Source organism: Empidonax traillii, unplaced genomic scaffold (genome assembly GCF_003031625.1).
Source record: "Empidonax traillii isolate 1590-97213 ecotype Southwest subspecies unplaced genomic scaffold, ASM303162v1 scaffold510:size820377, whole genome shotgun sequence".
In the NCBI taxonomy this organism is placed as follows: domain Eukaryota; kingdom Metazoa; phylum Chordata; class Aves; order Passeriformes; family Tyrannidae; genus Empidonax; species Empidonax traillii.
This window is the reverse complement of record NW_020955703.1, coordinates 476,253-492,972: the sequence shown is the minus strand read 5'-3', so window position 1 is coordinate 492,972 and position 16,720 is coordinate 476,253. Positions and strand designations below refer to the sequence as shown.

Here is a 16,720-nt window from a genome sequence, read left to right as displayed (position 1 = left end):
CAGTTGGCCAGGATGAGCCGGTGGCGCAGCGAGGAGTTCTTCACCTCCAGCACCTCCAGCTCCCAGGTGATGTTGTAGCGGCTGAACGCCTCGTTCAGGTGCTGGTGCTGGAAGTCGATCTGCTGCTGGCTGACGGTGGGGTTCTGGTGTTTGTCGTCGTAGAGGTTCACCACACGGTAGCGCACGGTCTTGTTGCGGCGGAACCGCGGCAGCTTGTTGTAGCTGGCGATGACGTCGGTGTTGTCACAGACCGTCTGCCCGCAGAGAGGAGGGTCCAGGCTGGTGTCCAGCAAGTAGCCGTGGTGGTAGCTGAACTTTATCTGGGGACTGCTGCCATCCTTCATGGGAGACCAGGTGCTTTTCACATTCAGTAAACTGTCTTGAAGGACTAGCTGAGGTAGGGGCGTGTCTTGCCTGTGAACGGCCTGGTCCATGTCCAACAAGATCTCCTTTTGAGACCGGGCTGTCCTCCAGAGGCTGAAGTGCTCCACGTAACCCCGATAGTTCTGGTTCAGGGCGTTCCCTCCAAGCATGAGCACCTTGCACTTCAAGGTCAGGGGGCTGAAGACGCTGCCCACCTGCTCCCCGCTCGTGGCCACCTGGGCGCCGTTCACGTAGAGCCTCATCAGGCGCCCATCGTAGGTGGCAGCCAGGTGCACCCACTGGTTGGGGAGGTAGCTGCGATGTCCTGCGATGGTGGTCACTTTGCGAGCACGGTCCGTCTTCAGGGAGAAGAAATAGCGGGGGTCTCTGTTCCCCTGGTCACTGACGGTGTTAATCCCCAGGACCCATCCTCGGTCGCGGGAGGTGTAAGAACATTTGTCATACAGTCCTGCGCGCCCCCCCCGGGAAAAAAGAAAGATGAATAAATAAGGATGACAGAGTGAAGGCGTTAGTCTTTAAATTGTATAAATATATCTCTCTAAATGTATATACACACACTCACCTACATCTGTTAGACAGTTGGTGCACTAGAAAGACTTTAAATCATCTGGTGCGCGATTGTGGGAGGTCATGTTAAGACCTCCTATTAAAGGTCAAGATTTGCCAGTGAAGTGTACAAATGGGATTCCCCTTTCCTGACCAAAGCCCAAATCTCCTCTGCAAATTCCTCCCTGGAAAATGCTGGACTGTGCATTTGGTTCTTACCTTCCCTCAAAGCCATACATCAGTGATTGCAAACAACAACATTCTTGACAAGCAATCCCTGCTGATGTCACTCATACTTCATACCCATAACCCTGTGTCTAATAAGGTCCACAGGAGAAATAAGTATAAAATCCAAATACTGCACACTTTGAGAAACACTGAGCAGCTGCAATAATCTTGATGGGTTCAAGCACGCAAATCCTACACAGAGCGAACGGGATGTGTTCAGGTTACCTTCGAAGTCCTACCCAATAAAACCAGTAAGGAAATGGCATACACTGGTAGGCTGGATGTGCAGAAGAGGGTGTACACCACACTGGGAAAGGGCAAGAAACATGCACAGATGGACATACACATTCAGAAAGATTCCTGCTCCCTCACATGCACAGCTTCCTATCAGCTTAATGCACCACATGGAATATACTGTAATGGTTTTTCCCACAGGCCCAGAGTAGTTGGGGCTGCCCCACTTCTGGAAGTGTTCAAGGCCAGACTGGATGGAGCTCTGAGCGACCCAATCTACTGGAAGGTGTCCCTGCCTATGGCAGAGGGGTAGGAACAAGATGTTCTTTAAGGTCCCTTCCAACCCAACCCATTCTATGATTCTACAGACAAAGTGTGGATCCACACCCAAAGCGCTCTCAACCAGTCTTCAGACAGCTCCAAGCGGTAGGAAGAGCCCTCTCCTTCTCAGTTTGGGACATGAGGTTCAGCAAGGTAGAGATACATTCCCATCTTTCAGTTCTCCATGGCCAAGGGCTGCAGGGACACCCCTCAACCAATAACTTAATCGTCGGAGCTTTCAGCACCAAGCGGCCTCTCTGCTATCAGCGCATAGAAAACAATCCTTCCCCCAAGCCTCCCCTTCCAAAAGCCTAAAGGAAAATCATAAATCTCTGACAGTTCAGGCCTCGTGAAAAGACTAAATATCCCCTTACCTCACCCCTGCACCCTAACCCTCCCCACACTACAACCAAATAACATCTTCTGCTTCTGACTAAGTTGCTCAACAGCCATCTGTTAACAATCACTCATTAGCAGTGCAGTCTTGTCTAGTATCAACAGAGCAAAGGTTACAGGAGCATTCACTGTATTTTTCCTCCCCTCTCCCAGCACCCACCTTCCCCCTTTCTCCTCACACCCTTCCCTTCTCCTCCTCCTCCTCCTCCCCTGTAAAAAAAAAAAAAAACAAAAAAAAAAACTCTTCTGATGGGAAAGTTAAAAACATTTAAACGGGCCTTTTTTTCTGCACGCTGGTATTTTGCTAGGGACTCTGAGCTCCCCCTTTTCCTGTTTCCTTTGGAAGAGAGATCCCAGGGTTCGGAAGGTAATGTGTTTATTCATCTGCAGGGCGCACTCAGTTCAAAACCTTTTCAAGAACAGCTTCTGGTTTAAACTTCTACTTCTGATCACGAGAAAGGAGAGGAGGAGAACCAGGGAAGGAAAAAACAAATGTGCTAAAAAAAATGACATTTGCTGGGATGGATATTTACCCGAGAAACTCGTGATATTATGAGAGCCAAAGCTACCAATAACCTTCTGGAGTCTATTTTTTAAGTGTTTTCAAATTTTTCTTTATGGAATAAATGCTTTCACAAAGCATTCATTTTCAGATGTATGAGAGCCCATAAAAGTCTGTATTTTTATGAATCTCAAATGAAGGTATTGTCCAACGATAGTGGGTGGATAATACTGCAATGAATAAGAAGACAGCTGGCAAGACAAGTCCCTCTCCCAAATAAGTCATAAAAAGCTCAACTTACTACAATAAGACCATTAGAGCTGGTCAGGCGTTTTGTGAGAGAGTTTTTTTTTTGCCTGACAAGATGTGCCAAAATGGTGAGAGCAGCAAAAACGATGCGGAAATTTGGTCTGAGAAGCTTCTTGTCTTCAGCATGGCCAGGGGAACCTCAAGGACTCCCTTGCATGTTTTGACTGAAGCACAAAAGGTGCTGATCCCAATCCTCTCCTGCCACCTTTGCCACCCAGAATCCAAATCCTCCAGGCCTGTGGACCACAGGGCAGCTGCACACACAGAAGCTGCTCCACCTGTTTCTTCAGGCATCCAAGATCCCCATGGCTGGACAGAACATCTGGAAGTCCCGGAACAGATCTCCAGCTCCAGGGAAGTCCACCATACAGCCTTTTAGGGTCAGCATTTTTTTGCTCCTTGCACTGACCGGGGCCTAGAAATATTCCCCCAAAGAACCAATAAATTATTATGGACTGGAAATCCACTTTCCCAGCCAGTGTTAAAGAACATCTTCCTCTCTCTGAAGTGCTGCATGATGCTGGTGATTGACCTTGGAACAGATGGAGCTGCTGGAGGAATACTACAGAATAGTAGCAATCCTCCCTTGCCTTTGAGCCTTTAAACCCTGATGTGATGCAACGTGTCTTGAGTTTGGCTCAAACAGCTGCCATCAATTCAAGATTTACAGGGAGCCAAAGGAGGGCAGAAAAAGAAAAAAAAAAACAGTGACAATAGGGACACCACTGAACATGCCAGTATGAAAGCTGCTGAGCTAAAACACTCTACTATTCCAGTTCCTTGCATTTTCTAGTTTAGGGCAAAGGTCATTACTGAATCCATATGCCATGTACAGTATTCTTTTCTCAAACTTTTACTATTGCAGACATCCAACTCTTGATGAAAAGATGGATTGAACGCAATCCTTTCAGCAGCAAGAGTTGTTTTATTCTTAAGGAAAAAAAAAAAAGAGTAAGAAAAGGGATAAGGAAACCACACTGCCTTGTGCTGGGATAAGAAACCCAACTCCCCTGTATGTTGTATCTGTTCTTTATGACCCTCTTTTGCTTGAATGCTGTACCTACTTTCCCAATCCTTCACTTTACTTTTGGCTTCAGACTAAGGATCCTCCGGCTAAGGGAGTGTCACTTTTCCGTTTTGTCCCCAGCACAATGAAACTAATTTCAGCTGGGACTTTGGATGTCATAATAAAAGAATTTATTACTTCTTCTATGACAACTAATAAGGGCAAAGCCATTGGAAGAGGGACATGTGAAATAATTGCCAGAACTTCTGAAAACTGAATAATTTGATGTTTTCACAATTTATTTCAATTTAGTAAAAGGTTCCATAGCCATGAGTTATTCCTCAGACGTAATTAAGAACATTTTAAACAAGAAGAGGCCTCTTTTACCCCAAACGAGGCTGGTTTTGAGCAAAAATCACCCCACACAATGGTTGACACTCCGAACTTCAAGTCATCTGTGACCACAACCAACGTTTACATGAAAAACATACAGAGTTTAGATTCTCATTTACACTGAGAATTCTTTACAATAATGTGGTAAAGGACATTTTTAGCTACTTAATATCCCTTTACAAACCAAGAGTGGTGTAAAGAGGCCTCATGGTAAATGAGACTCAAGCCAATGACTGGAAAACCACAATTTGGCGAATGTGCCTGACGTTTCTGAGCCAAGAAATGGTGCGAAATAAAACTGATGTTTGTTTTCCCCACAACAATTAGATTAAAAAAATATGTACAAGTTTCATACAGCAGCAAACAGTTTTCTTCACTTCTGCTTGCCCTGAGTTGCTAGAAAGGGATGGAGCTACAGCTGAGCAGAGCACTGAGAGCCCTTCTGACTCCTTAGTCTGAATGGATCGTTCCTTTTAAAGCTCTTGTTCCTGAAGCCCGAGGGATTTAAATGGAATTTTACATTTTATTTTAAAAAAATAGAAGAGGTGCTAGTTCAGCTTCCCAGTAATAGGCACTGGTATCTTCCCTTCTCCACAAGGGAGTGAGTCACTTTTCAGAGGACTCTGGAGAAGAGCATGATCAGAGGAAGATGCCACATTCCATTATGCTTGGCCAGAGACAGACTTCAGTGGCCCACGAGGCTCCTTCAAGTCCCCTGATGTTTGTCCCATATAGGAAAAGTAAATTCCTAGGCATCAAAAGAGTGGGGAAAGCTGGAAAAATCAACTCCAGTGGCCCAAAGCCAAAAGCCAAACATGGAAAATGAGAAATACAGACTCTCTTTTTTTTTTTTTTTTTTTTTTTACAAGTGAAAAGTAGTTTTCTGGCTACTGACCCACAATGGCTTCCCCATCTCTGTGACTGTCCATCTGACCTCTTCCAGGAGTCTGTAACCAATGCCAGCATTTACAACCTGCTTTGCTTCAGGACTTCTCAGGGGACTTAAGTAGAGTTACAGCCTCAGGTGGACCCCTCAGGTGGACAGGGCCACGAACAGAACGTGGAGAATCAGCTGCTGAACGTCTGCAAGACAGTCCTGGGTGAGGACAGCAGGTATTGGTGGAACTGAGATGGGAGCAGAGAGAGGAGTGGGAGCTTCTGGAGTCAAAAGTAGCACTCTGTGTGCAGAGTTTGACAGAAGAGAGGCCAGAGTAGCCCATGCAAGCTGCTGCAACCCACTTTAATGTTACAAACAACATACTCCAGGCCTCCCTCACTCACTTCAGAGCTGTTTCTTACGTCTTACTAACAGCAATCTTCCCAGCTATCAGCCCAGCCATGGAATTAACTAATTTAACTCTTTACGCAGAAAAAGTTTCCTCACTTTCCTGAGCCATGGGAAGAAAAAAAAAAAAAAAAAAAGGCAGAAGTAAAATAGAGGGGGGAAAAAAAGCCTTGTTATGCTTTCATTTCCAGGAGGTAGAGGCGGAGGAAGGGGAAGAGGGAGGTCAGTTAGACTTTGAACACATCAGGTGTGCTGTGGAGCCCGTCACAGCCCTGCAAGGCAGGACGCAAAACAGTGCCCTGCACTTCTGAAAGTTGGCCGTGCCTGTTTTGCTGGGAGACTCCAACCAGAGGTGACAGGACTCAGTTATGAAAGGGGAATTTAGGTCAACAATCAAAGCTGCAGTCAGGGGGCCCAAGAACAGGGAGCTAAAGGTTGGGGCTGTTTTTTTTCTTTAGCATGCTTTAATCGTTTAGTATCAAAGCACAGACGAACGCTTGAAAGAGCAAATATTCTACAGGAACCTATAGAAAGCTTTTATCTGTCCAGAGGAAAATAATTAAAACCGACAGATTTGGGTTAAGTATCCCCATGTTCCATGCAATTGGATAAGTCAGTGAAGATCCACTGGAGCAGTTCTTGAGTTCTGCACTGGATATTTCATGGTGTGATGTTGAACCCAATATACTTTTACAAAGGGGAGAAATAATCTCTCCTTTCCTTTGCCGTGCTTCCCCCAGCCCCCACTTCCTTCCACAATAGTTAAATAATTCAAAGTCCAGAGTACTTAAGGCAACATCTCTGTCTATACCATTTCCAACACGGCTAAGAGGCCTCCTGAGGTCACCCCCTGAGACAAGGAGTGGCTCAAGCAAACCACCTGAGACTTGCTCAGGTGGCAATGTACTACTTAAGGAGCAAAAAGGGGATGTTTGCTGCTGCTATCAATCGAGCTGAATTCACACCAGATATTATCATTTACAGCCTGTGCAATAGGATTCAGATCTCAGGCAGAAGGACAAGATCTTCATCGTGTAGCAATATAGAATCTAATACAGCTATGCCTAATTAACGTTGAGGATTTGGCCCAAGGCTCTTTAATATCAAAATCTTTATATCAGTGCAATTTAGCACTAAATTAAGCATATATTCTGTACTGTTTCTCAAACTCCCAGTTCCTCACATGCTCAATGAAGTACCTTGAAGCCTGAAAAGAGGGAGCTGAGAACGGCTGTAACAGCAAGACATGAATTTATAGTGGCTGGTTAGTTATGAACATTACATAAATCCTTCCCTTTTGATAACAAAATTCATGTAGGCTGCAAGAGAGCAGCCACTGGCACGGACAATCATATTAGAGACACTTCACTGAGCCTATTGTGAGAGTACACCCGCTAACAGTATATAGGAGCTTACTGCAAATACATCTGGTAGGCTGGGCTTAGTGAGAAATTCCAAGATTGGGAGGATTTTCAAGTGTAAGAGAACACAGAACTCTGTGTAACCACATGGCAGAGAGCAGTGAGCTGCAGCCCTTTGTGGTGTTACAACAGGGGCATCCTGGGACTGGGTATTGCTTTTGCAAAGTTCCTTCACCTACAGTATCAGCTTAAACAAGGGTTGTTGGGAAGGTTGGCCTCTTATCTGGGTCTCCTTAAGCATTTCAAAATAAAGCTGTAGAACCAGTGGAGGCTGGGGTTTGGTGAACAAGCTTTTCTAATAACCAGGTTTGGGTGGGTTTTTAGATGGATAAAAAACACATATCCTTTGTGAGGGTCATGCTTCAGTCCCTGCTATAAAGCTTGAGATCATGGGAACGTTGCAGGGAACAAGGGTAAGGACTTCCTAATATCTAGAAAACAACTTATTTCTCCTGCCTTGTTCTTAGAAACAACTGAATCATTTTGGTTGAAGCCTGGAAAACCAGTATGTGTCCATGTTGTTAGAGATGATTGTAACACACACATCAGGAAGGGTGAAGACAGTAGAGGCAGACTTTGGGTATTTCTTAACCTAAAGTCAGACTGTGCATGTTCTACCAGAGAATCCCTGGTGTCTGTCATAAATATGGGACACTTTGCATCCAACTTGATTCCAATAAGAATTCCGATTGTTGGCTGCCAGCTTTAGACACTTCAGTGTGACCCACTGATAACAAAGCAGTGTTTAGTGTTTACGAAAAGCCTTCAAACAAAAGGAGTGGAAAGCCCTCAACAAGTTTGTTGGTTTGGCTGAAAGGGATCTTAACCCATCTCCAAACTCCCAAGCTTATCTGTGGCCACTGCTCAGCACAACCAGGTTAGGAATTAACCGTCCCATTGTACCTGAGGCAGCTGATTCACTCCCCGAGGAAATCCAACATTAGCACCATCCTCATGTGAAGAGCAGGTGTGGCAAAACACATGGATTCACATCAGAGGGAATGCATGAAAACCACCCCTCTTTCACAGACCCCTGCACAACACACAGAACTGGAAGAACACGCAAACCTCCCAAAAAGGACTTTTAAGACCACGACAGAAGTGTCACTGTACTCACAGGGATGAACATACCCAGGAATGTTTGGTGGAACACAATTTACCTCTGCTTCCACAAATCCTCTTCCTCCCTGCACTATTTGCCAAATGCTGATTAGCTATCAAAGCTCTGCAGAGAATTTACCCTTGCTTACACTAACACAGAGTGACTTTCCTGCCTTTTGTAAGAGTTAATGCTTGAGAGCAACCACAGAGTATCTTCTGTGGAAGGAACAGACACGTAAGTACCATAACTTCCAGGCAATCTAAATGACAAAGTGATATTTCTGTGCTCCTTTCAGAAAACAGCAGAGAGAATTGATCATAAACTGGGTCAAGATAGGTCAGCATACCTCAGAGCAGATCAGATGGCCAGAGCATCCCAGGAGGAAATATTCTCCTGGAAGGATTATTAGGGACACATCTGTGCCATCAGATGACCGTGCACAATACCCATCAGCTCCCTGGGAGTTCAATATGGCATTTCCTTTCAAAATGTGCTTTGTGTCTGACAAGCACTGCAAGTCAATCAGCTGTGGCAGCAGCCAAGCCTGGAGTCGTGCTGGAAAAACGCCCAACACGCTGCCCTCGATGGCCGGAATCACAGGGCTGGGAGAAGTGCAGGTCTGCACACGAGATTGCTTGTGGTGCTGATCAAAACACACAGCCAGGATTGAAAAGGGGGGGACAACAACATGGTTTGTTTTGCCTTTTAAAAATTCCCTTGTCTCTGACCTTTACAGCAGCTTTAGGGCAGCGCTGGAACCAGCTGAGCAGTTACTACTCCCAGCTGCAGCGAGGGGAGCTTTTACACCATTGCACAATGCCTGTGTGTTTGCAGGGGGGAGGTTAGGGCTGGAGAACAAAGAGGGAAATCTAGTGGCACCTAAATCAAGCATTATGATCAATGAGGGAGTGGGAAGAGAACCTGGGGAGCGGGGACAACCTTACAACCTTTCCAGGATCAGACAGATGGCCAACATCCACATTATTACAGAAACAAAACAAAAACAAAAAAATTCCATGAATGCAAACTAGGGCACCCTGCGAGGAGACTGTAAAAATCACATCATGATAGCTTAGACTTGTCTTTGTAATTGAGGGGCATTTCCACATGAAACAGTTCTAGTTATTTAATTGGATTTTGAGAACATTCTTGGGCAGACACTTTGTGAGTGCAAAGCTGAGTGGTTCCAGTGCATTTACACTGATTTATACCTTTCAAGGGCTTTGCCCCTGTGAAAATTAAATATCTTATTGTAAAAATACCTTAGATCTTATCCAGACCCAAATATCTTGTTGCATCTGGCTTTCCCATATGACTGCATCTTTCCTGTACTAATAGAAACAACTGAGGCATTTATCAACCTTCAAAGAAGCTTCTCTGCTACAATTCACAGAGGAGGCTGCAACAGCAGAGGGGAGAAGGGAGCTGATTGTGCCTGTTTTCTGCTGTTGCTTTCCAAAGGGATCAGGGCCTTCACTAATCATGACTATTTCATGCCTCAAATTCCCTGCTCCATGCTTGCACACAAGCTCCAAACCCATACACAAAACCACAGAGATATTTCTGCTTTCTAGGAAACGTTCTGCTAAAAAAAAAAAAAAAAAAACCTGCCTCTCTACCATGATATAACTATTATAAAATGCATTCCAGATAGGCTGGAGTCACCACATACTAACCTAAATATATAATTTTAGAGCTCTATTTTTCTGCTCAGTTTGAATCCAATTTTCATTTGTTTTGCTATGATTTTCCTCCTGGAAATACCTGAGCCCCTGTTTCTGCTCTACAAATATCAGCAATCACTTGATCTGTAAGCACAAATAAATAGACATCTGAAAGGAAATTCTCACACAGATACCCACGACGTCTTAGAAGTGCACAGAAACAAATTCACACCTATTACACTGAGGGCTGGAGCTGAAAATTCAGCCTTTAGTTCTCAGAGGACAAGATGGGACAGCGATGGGCAAACCTCCAAAAGGTCATAATTCTGCTTCGCTTTCCATAAGCGTTGCCAAAGCCAAATCCTTCTCGAAAGTAATTGACCTTCTCAAGTCTGCAGAACTGGGAGAAAAATGTAAAAGAAACAAGCTACCTTGGAAGATTTTTGGCAATTCTTGTATTTAGCTGAGCAGCAGGAAATATCATATGTCCAACCTTTCTTATGTTATTTCAGCCCTTCCACTTCTGGTTAAATTTGGAACCAGAGCACTGAGAACTAACAAATAGCATGTACATGCACTGTTTTCTCTGTGCAGGGGCCTATATTTACATGTGCACATGGGTTTGAGGGAGCAGACTGGAGCACTTGGCTTGAATCTGAATTTTGAGGAACAGTCACCAGCTGGGGATGGCTCAAATGAAATTAAATCCTGTCCCAGAACACTAATTACCTTTGCTATGTCTTTGGTCTGTATTTTATGTTTGCAACTCAGCTATGGATCATTCCAGCATCCAGCCTACATGCCCTTCTGGAGTGCTGTTCTGCCCTGAGACACAGACCACCCAGCAAGGAGATGACAAGCAAGAGTCACCCCAGGCTTATTCTCTGCTTTCTCATTCACTTCTTTGTTTCCCAGGGCTGTCTGCTGTGTTGGCTTCAAAGCCCTGACACTGTCAGTGCTCCAACTTCCAGAGGGAAACCTTGATTTTGCTCCCCAAAGTTCACATTCTGGAGGTAAATTCTTGGCATCATTGAGGGCAACAGTGAAACTCCCAACACCTTCAGTGAGAAAGGCTTTCAGTCTTGTTTTCCAGGGGGGTTTTCAGACTAGTGCACTGGGCTGTTTCACAGGGGAAAAGTCAAGTCATTGCTCAGCACATCATTCTGGTTAAAAGTGACAATATCTAAGCAGAACTAACAACATCACATGAAACAGCCTCACAATTCAGCTATAGTGATGCTGAGGAAACTCTACAATGAGCTGGAAATATTATGGTGATCCTGCCAATATCAAGGAGAATCCATAGAAATACTGGGAAATTAAAAGATTTGAAATTAGCATGTTGGTGCTGACTGTGCTTTATGTTTGGTTTCAATTATTTTTGCAGTAATAGCTGAAAAACCCAGAATACTTTGACTTTGGAAGCTCTCAGACATAATATGGGTGATGGCTGAACTGACCCCTCTTTAAAGACCTTGCAATTTGGAAAGACAATGAATTTTACACTGAAAATTGTGGTGCTATATTCCACCATTCTACTCACAAAGGTTCCTCAATTTTTGACTATTGTTGAGGCAAAAATACTGCTAAAACACTCATATCCTGTATTATTAATTTCCAACCCCCATTTACCAGTTTAATATTCCCCAAACATATATTTTAAGATCATGATGATTAAGTCACCTACTCTTCTTGAGTCCAGTACTTTAAGACTTGTTACAAATTGTTTAATCACTGTCATTATATTTTTTTTTCTCTAGATCCTCTTCCATACAACATCCTTCCTAAACTCTGGGCACCAGAATGGGACAAATTGCTTCAGCAGCAGCAACTCCAGCGTCAATAGAAGGACAACACAACCTCTCCTATTCAAAGCCTCCTTGTTTACACAGCCAAGGATGACTCTAAACCTTTGGCCACAGCAGCACATTGGCAGCTCACATTTATGTGCTTTATCTATTCCAGCAGGCAGTTACTCCCACACATTTAACTTCCAGGTGAAGGCCCTCCCCCCACCATCCATCCTTTATGTAGGACCTGCTGCCCATCTTTCCATACATATGACTTCACATTTGGCTTTACTCTAATGCATACTGTTTGCATGCTCTCAGTTTTTGAAAACACCCAACTGAGAGTCCTGTTTTGGTCATTGTTTACCACTCCCTGAACTCTGCAACATCTGCAAATTTTATCAGCCCTGATTTTGTTTTCTTGCAGGTTGTTGACAGAAAATATTAACTAGTGAAGAGCCAAGAACTGCATGGTGCTGAATAGGAGGGACTGTGGCCAGAGTCACACTGTTCAGGCAAGGGCTCTGTTTTGCAGCAGGGGAGAATAAATACCTGTGATCCTCATGAATACGAGCTTATACAAGTCAAGAGAGAAAAGATGGGATGAAGAGATAAGCAGGAGATTGGCAAGATGCACCTCTGCCTTTTTGTCTCTTTGGCATTCCACAACCTCAGTTTTCTCTTTACAGCACGACCCTGCCCAACAGGGCTTCCTGGCTGAGCATTTCTTCTCGTCGGTACACTGGAGTGGCACTTGCCATTTACAGCTTCATTCATGATGAAAGCACTGCCCTGATGGTATTACCTCATCCTTACAAACAGCATCTCTCTGGAGGCTGCTGAGAACCATTATCCCACCTTTGCAGGTGGAAAGGACAGAGCTGAAGGCGCCTCACGGCAAAGTAGCAAGTAAAACCCCAGAGCAACCTGTGCACTTCCACTATGCCACAAAACAAGCAGCTTGAATTAGCAGGAGAGGGAGCCTGCTCCTCTCACACAGCAGTTGCATCACTGCTCGAACAAACACCCTTTCTGTCTCCCAAAGCATCCAATTTATCACTGAAGGAAATCTCTGTTCTCTTTCTGAAAGCATCAGCCAAAAAGAAACCTCTACCCTTTGCAAATCGCCTCTGTTTTCTTCTCTGCCAACTGGTCTCTGTCTCCCCTTTCCTCACAGAGCATCTCGTTGCAATGCCCCTCTGTAATAATTTTCACATTAAGCCGTGTGCCTGTTCAAGCTTGCCCTGTCACCAGTGTTTGACAAGTGTCAGAGAAGCTCCATAAAAGCCAGGCTGTTGGCTTGCCAGGGCAAAGGACACCATGTGTTGAACACATTGACAGTTCTCCATAAATAACAGCCCTGCTGAACAGCTGGTTGGATTTGCTTGGGTTTGGAAGAATGTTGGCCACATTGCCTACTTACGTGCGTCCTCCTCGATGATGCACAGAAGATCCTCTGCATGGGGAGCGGAAGCACATCACTTCCAGGAGCTATCAAAGTATTTTAAACAAAAAAATAAGCATCTGAACTCAAGTTTCAATCCTGACTCAAGGTTTATGGCCAATTTTGGACGCGCAGATGTGCAGTAAAGTGGTGGTTCCTTGGTAGAGGTGCAAAAGATGTTAATCCCGAGGAAGGGGAGAGATGGGAGGTGGTAGGAAGAACTGTCCTAATCTCCTTTCCTTCTTCCCTCTCTCCCATGCAATACGTAACTCCCATTTCATTCAATCTGAGAGCACAGAAACTGTTCACAGTGTGAGACAAAACACAAGGGGGGGGCAGAAAGACCTTTTCTTTCTTCTCTCCCTCAACCATCAGCGCTTGAGCCAGAGGGAAGACTCTGGTCCAGCACTCAGCCTCCTTCTGCTAAAAGCTCTATTCCTCTACAAGTGCAGGTGCTCCCAGCCCACCTTGGCTGCCAAATTCCAACCCTGCAGAAATCTTTGGATAAGAAACACAGTCTCCCTCGAGATGCAGCTGCTGTTGCTTCCCTCTCTGGCCTGTTCCATGGAGCCTGCAGGTGTTTGCATGTGGCCATTCCCCAGTAAAACTGGTGGAATGCTGATGTTTAAAACAAAATTAAATAAACCCCCAGTGTTAGAGCATCCAGTGGAAGACCACCACTGTTTGAACACTGCTCTGGTGAGACAGAATATGTAAACAGTCTGTTTGATTAAACCATCTCCAGCAAGAGGACTTCAGGGAATTCCAGTTTTCCCAGCAGAAGATCCTCTGCTCCTCATTAATTCAGAACGCTTCAAAGGCTAAGAGTGAATCCTCCTAGGAGAAACTGCTGATAGTTCCCCTGAAATTCTTGGAGGAAGCTCACCAGTATAAATCAGGTCCATTTCCACCACCACTCCACCCTGCTCCTTTATTTATTCTGCAGGCAAAGGAATTGTGCAACAGCTGATAAACTTTGTCCATTCTGTGGTATGAAATGCTCATTTCTGATTGTCTTTCCCCTCATTGGGATGGGAGGTGGAGAGACCACGCTGGAATAGTCTTACAGATAAGACTTGACAGAAAATATTTGTATAGTAAGAGAAACTGCTCTTTCAACAAAAGAGCAGCAGAGAGAAGATGATTTTAAACCATCCTATTTTAAGTTATGTAGGTTCTGCCAGCACTGGAGACCTTTTGTAGTACTTTTAAAACTTCAAGGCTCTCAGACCTAAAAGTGGCACCATGACTTCCACATCTCTTATATCTATAAAAACTCCCTTATTTCCAAAGACACTCCTCAGGGAAGAGGGGGGACCCCAAAACAGTGACACGAGCACTGCAATGACACCACACCTCTGCCCAAGTGAGGAACCACAGCCCTGGCCAGTGCTGCCTCCCTCACCCCCAGAGGTTTCCTTTATCTCATGATTTTCACATGCATTTTGAGCAGCCAGAAAGACTTACTAGAGGATCCAAGTGTCTCCTGCAAGGCAACAAACACCTCATTCCCTCACCTCGTACCTGAGACCACCAAGGTGCAGTGCTAAAGGCACAACCCAGGACCAGTCAGAAAAAAATGGACTTTTTATTCAGTTCCTCCTGTGCTGGTAGAGGTTTGTGGGACCCCTTCAGCAAGTCAAAAGACCTTTTGTGTTTCCCAGCTGACAGTGCCATTACTGTGCCCATCTGTCCCTTGCTCATGCTCATGGTGACCACAGTCCCGTGTTACCTGTTCCCTTGGGTCCTGCTCACTCCCACCTCCTTCAGGGGGTGGTTCTGTGAGAAGGACGTGCAACACCAGATGTATCATCAGCCCTGTGCTCAGACTATAGTAGGGCAATTATTCTTCGGGTTATTTTAGTCCTTTTTTTGCAGACTTTGCGCAACTCAAGAGCAACGCTTTTACCAGGAGACAGAATTGAGATTTTGGTGTTAAAAAATAAAAAAGACCAACAACAAACCAGACAAAATCAGTGGATTTACCAAGAAGAAATTCTATAAGTTCACCGAAGCCAACCTCCCTCATCAGTGTTCCAGAATACTGTCCACACTGATTTTAAGGCAAATTGAGACTGTCATTTTTTCCCCCGCTTTCTTTTTTTCATATTTTCCACGATCAAGGGAAAAGAAGAGAAAGACACACAGTCAAACAGACAGGCAAACATCTCATCAAAGGAACTCCTACAAGCAGATGCAGAGTAGGAAACATCCAGCAACCCTGCTGGCTCCAACCCACAGGCTGGACCCAAGTGGTGCTTGATTTTCATTAACTAACTTTTCTTCCCGTGAACTTCCTCTGAGGGTGTTTGTTTATAAACAGAGGAGGGAATATTATTGCTGGAGATGGGACAGTTTGGGCGGAGGTGAAGGAGTTTAGGGCCACAAGCCTGGAGAGCAGAGTTCAGAAGTGTTTGTTGCCAGAAACACAAAGGGCTCACTGTAAAACTGGTACGTGGCCTAATTCCACAGTCTAGAGGGATTACGATATAGGTATATGCAGAAAACACTTCAAAAAGCAAAAACAGCCCCACATTGTACCAGTGTTTCCCACTGCATCACCATAACCACTACACACCCAAAAGAAACCACCGACAGCGGTGACAGTGGTTGGAGGTTGTTCTCTGAAACAGCCACTTCTCAGCTTGTTCGTTTTCTCTGCCCCAAATTCTACACGTTCACAGGTCTGGAGCAGCCCCTCCCCCACCCCGCCTTCCTCTCCAAAGGAGTTACTCCAGGTTTACTTTGGTGTGTTCCAGAGCAGAATCTGGCTTGTGTTGCTCGCCCTTCCCTCTGCCAAGTACGTTTCAAAACCGTGTGCAGAAAGCATTTAGTTGACATTTGCTTTTTCTCCCAGTATTCCTTTTCTCCCTGAACATCTCCATTCAGGAGCTACAGCACGGGAGGCTTCCAATTCTTGTCTATTTTACGCTGAAAATAATTCCCATTAAATTATCACTGGTGAAAGGAGCTGTTTTGACCTCAGAGAGCCTGCTCTGTTTATGCACAAGACATATGACATGTAAGGCAGTAGTAATGCAAGCTCCAGATTTCAGCTTTACACCTCAGACTTTACAAGCACAGATGCTGCTGAACTCAGAACAAGCTCACACGGGTTGTGTGATGTACAGCTCCCTGATGATACTCACAACAGAAGCACCAGTTGTTTGGCCAAGAGGGTGCACACTAAATGGTGATCCCACCCCAAAACCCTCTGGGGCACCAACATGCCTCATGAAAAACCCCTTCTGCAACCTCTCACCTGGTCCTTATTTAACTGTGGGGTAAGTCAGTTGCTTTTGTCCTTAACTTAATAACCTGAGATATCCAGAGACAAATTTCCAGCATCTCCTAGGCAGATAAGCAGTTACAGCTCACATGGGTTACAAGCTGTTTCAGCAAGTCAATACATTAGTCAATGTGCAGACATATAAAAAATATGAAAGTATTCCAATTTGAACGAGAGTACTCTGAACTAAGGGGCTCTGCTGATATTTGCTTTTCTCTCCCATTATGGGCTGTTCCACCTGAGAAATAAAATAATCTGTGCTGATTCAAACATCACCAGCGAGTCTGGGTCAGAGATATTAATTCCAGACCACCTGATTTTCTGCCATCTCCAAAAGAGCTCATGGCACAAATGCCAACTGTGACAAGTGACAAACTCCGCCACCACCATGGGCTCAGTATAGCAG

The 16,720-nt window shown here is 44.8% G+C and overlaps 1 protein-coding gene across 1 annotated transcript in view; it reads right to left on the bottom strand.

Annotated features, from left to right (window-relative positions):
- The window catches only part of PAPPA (pappalysin 1), a 172,833-nt gene that overhangs the window by 146,574 nt on the left and 9,539 nt on the right, over positions 1-16,720 (bottom strand). Inside the window, exon 2 of the mRNA XM_027896673.1 lies at positions 9-832. Within this exon, the coding sequence (XP_027752474.1) occupies positions 9-832 (824 nt within the window). The remainder of the gene's footprint in view (positions 1-8; positions 833-16,720) is intronic.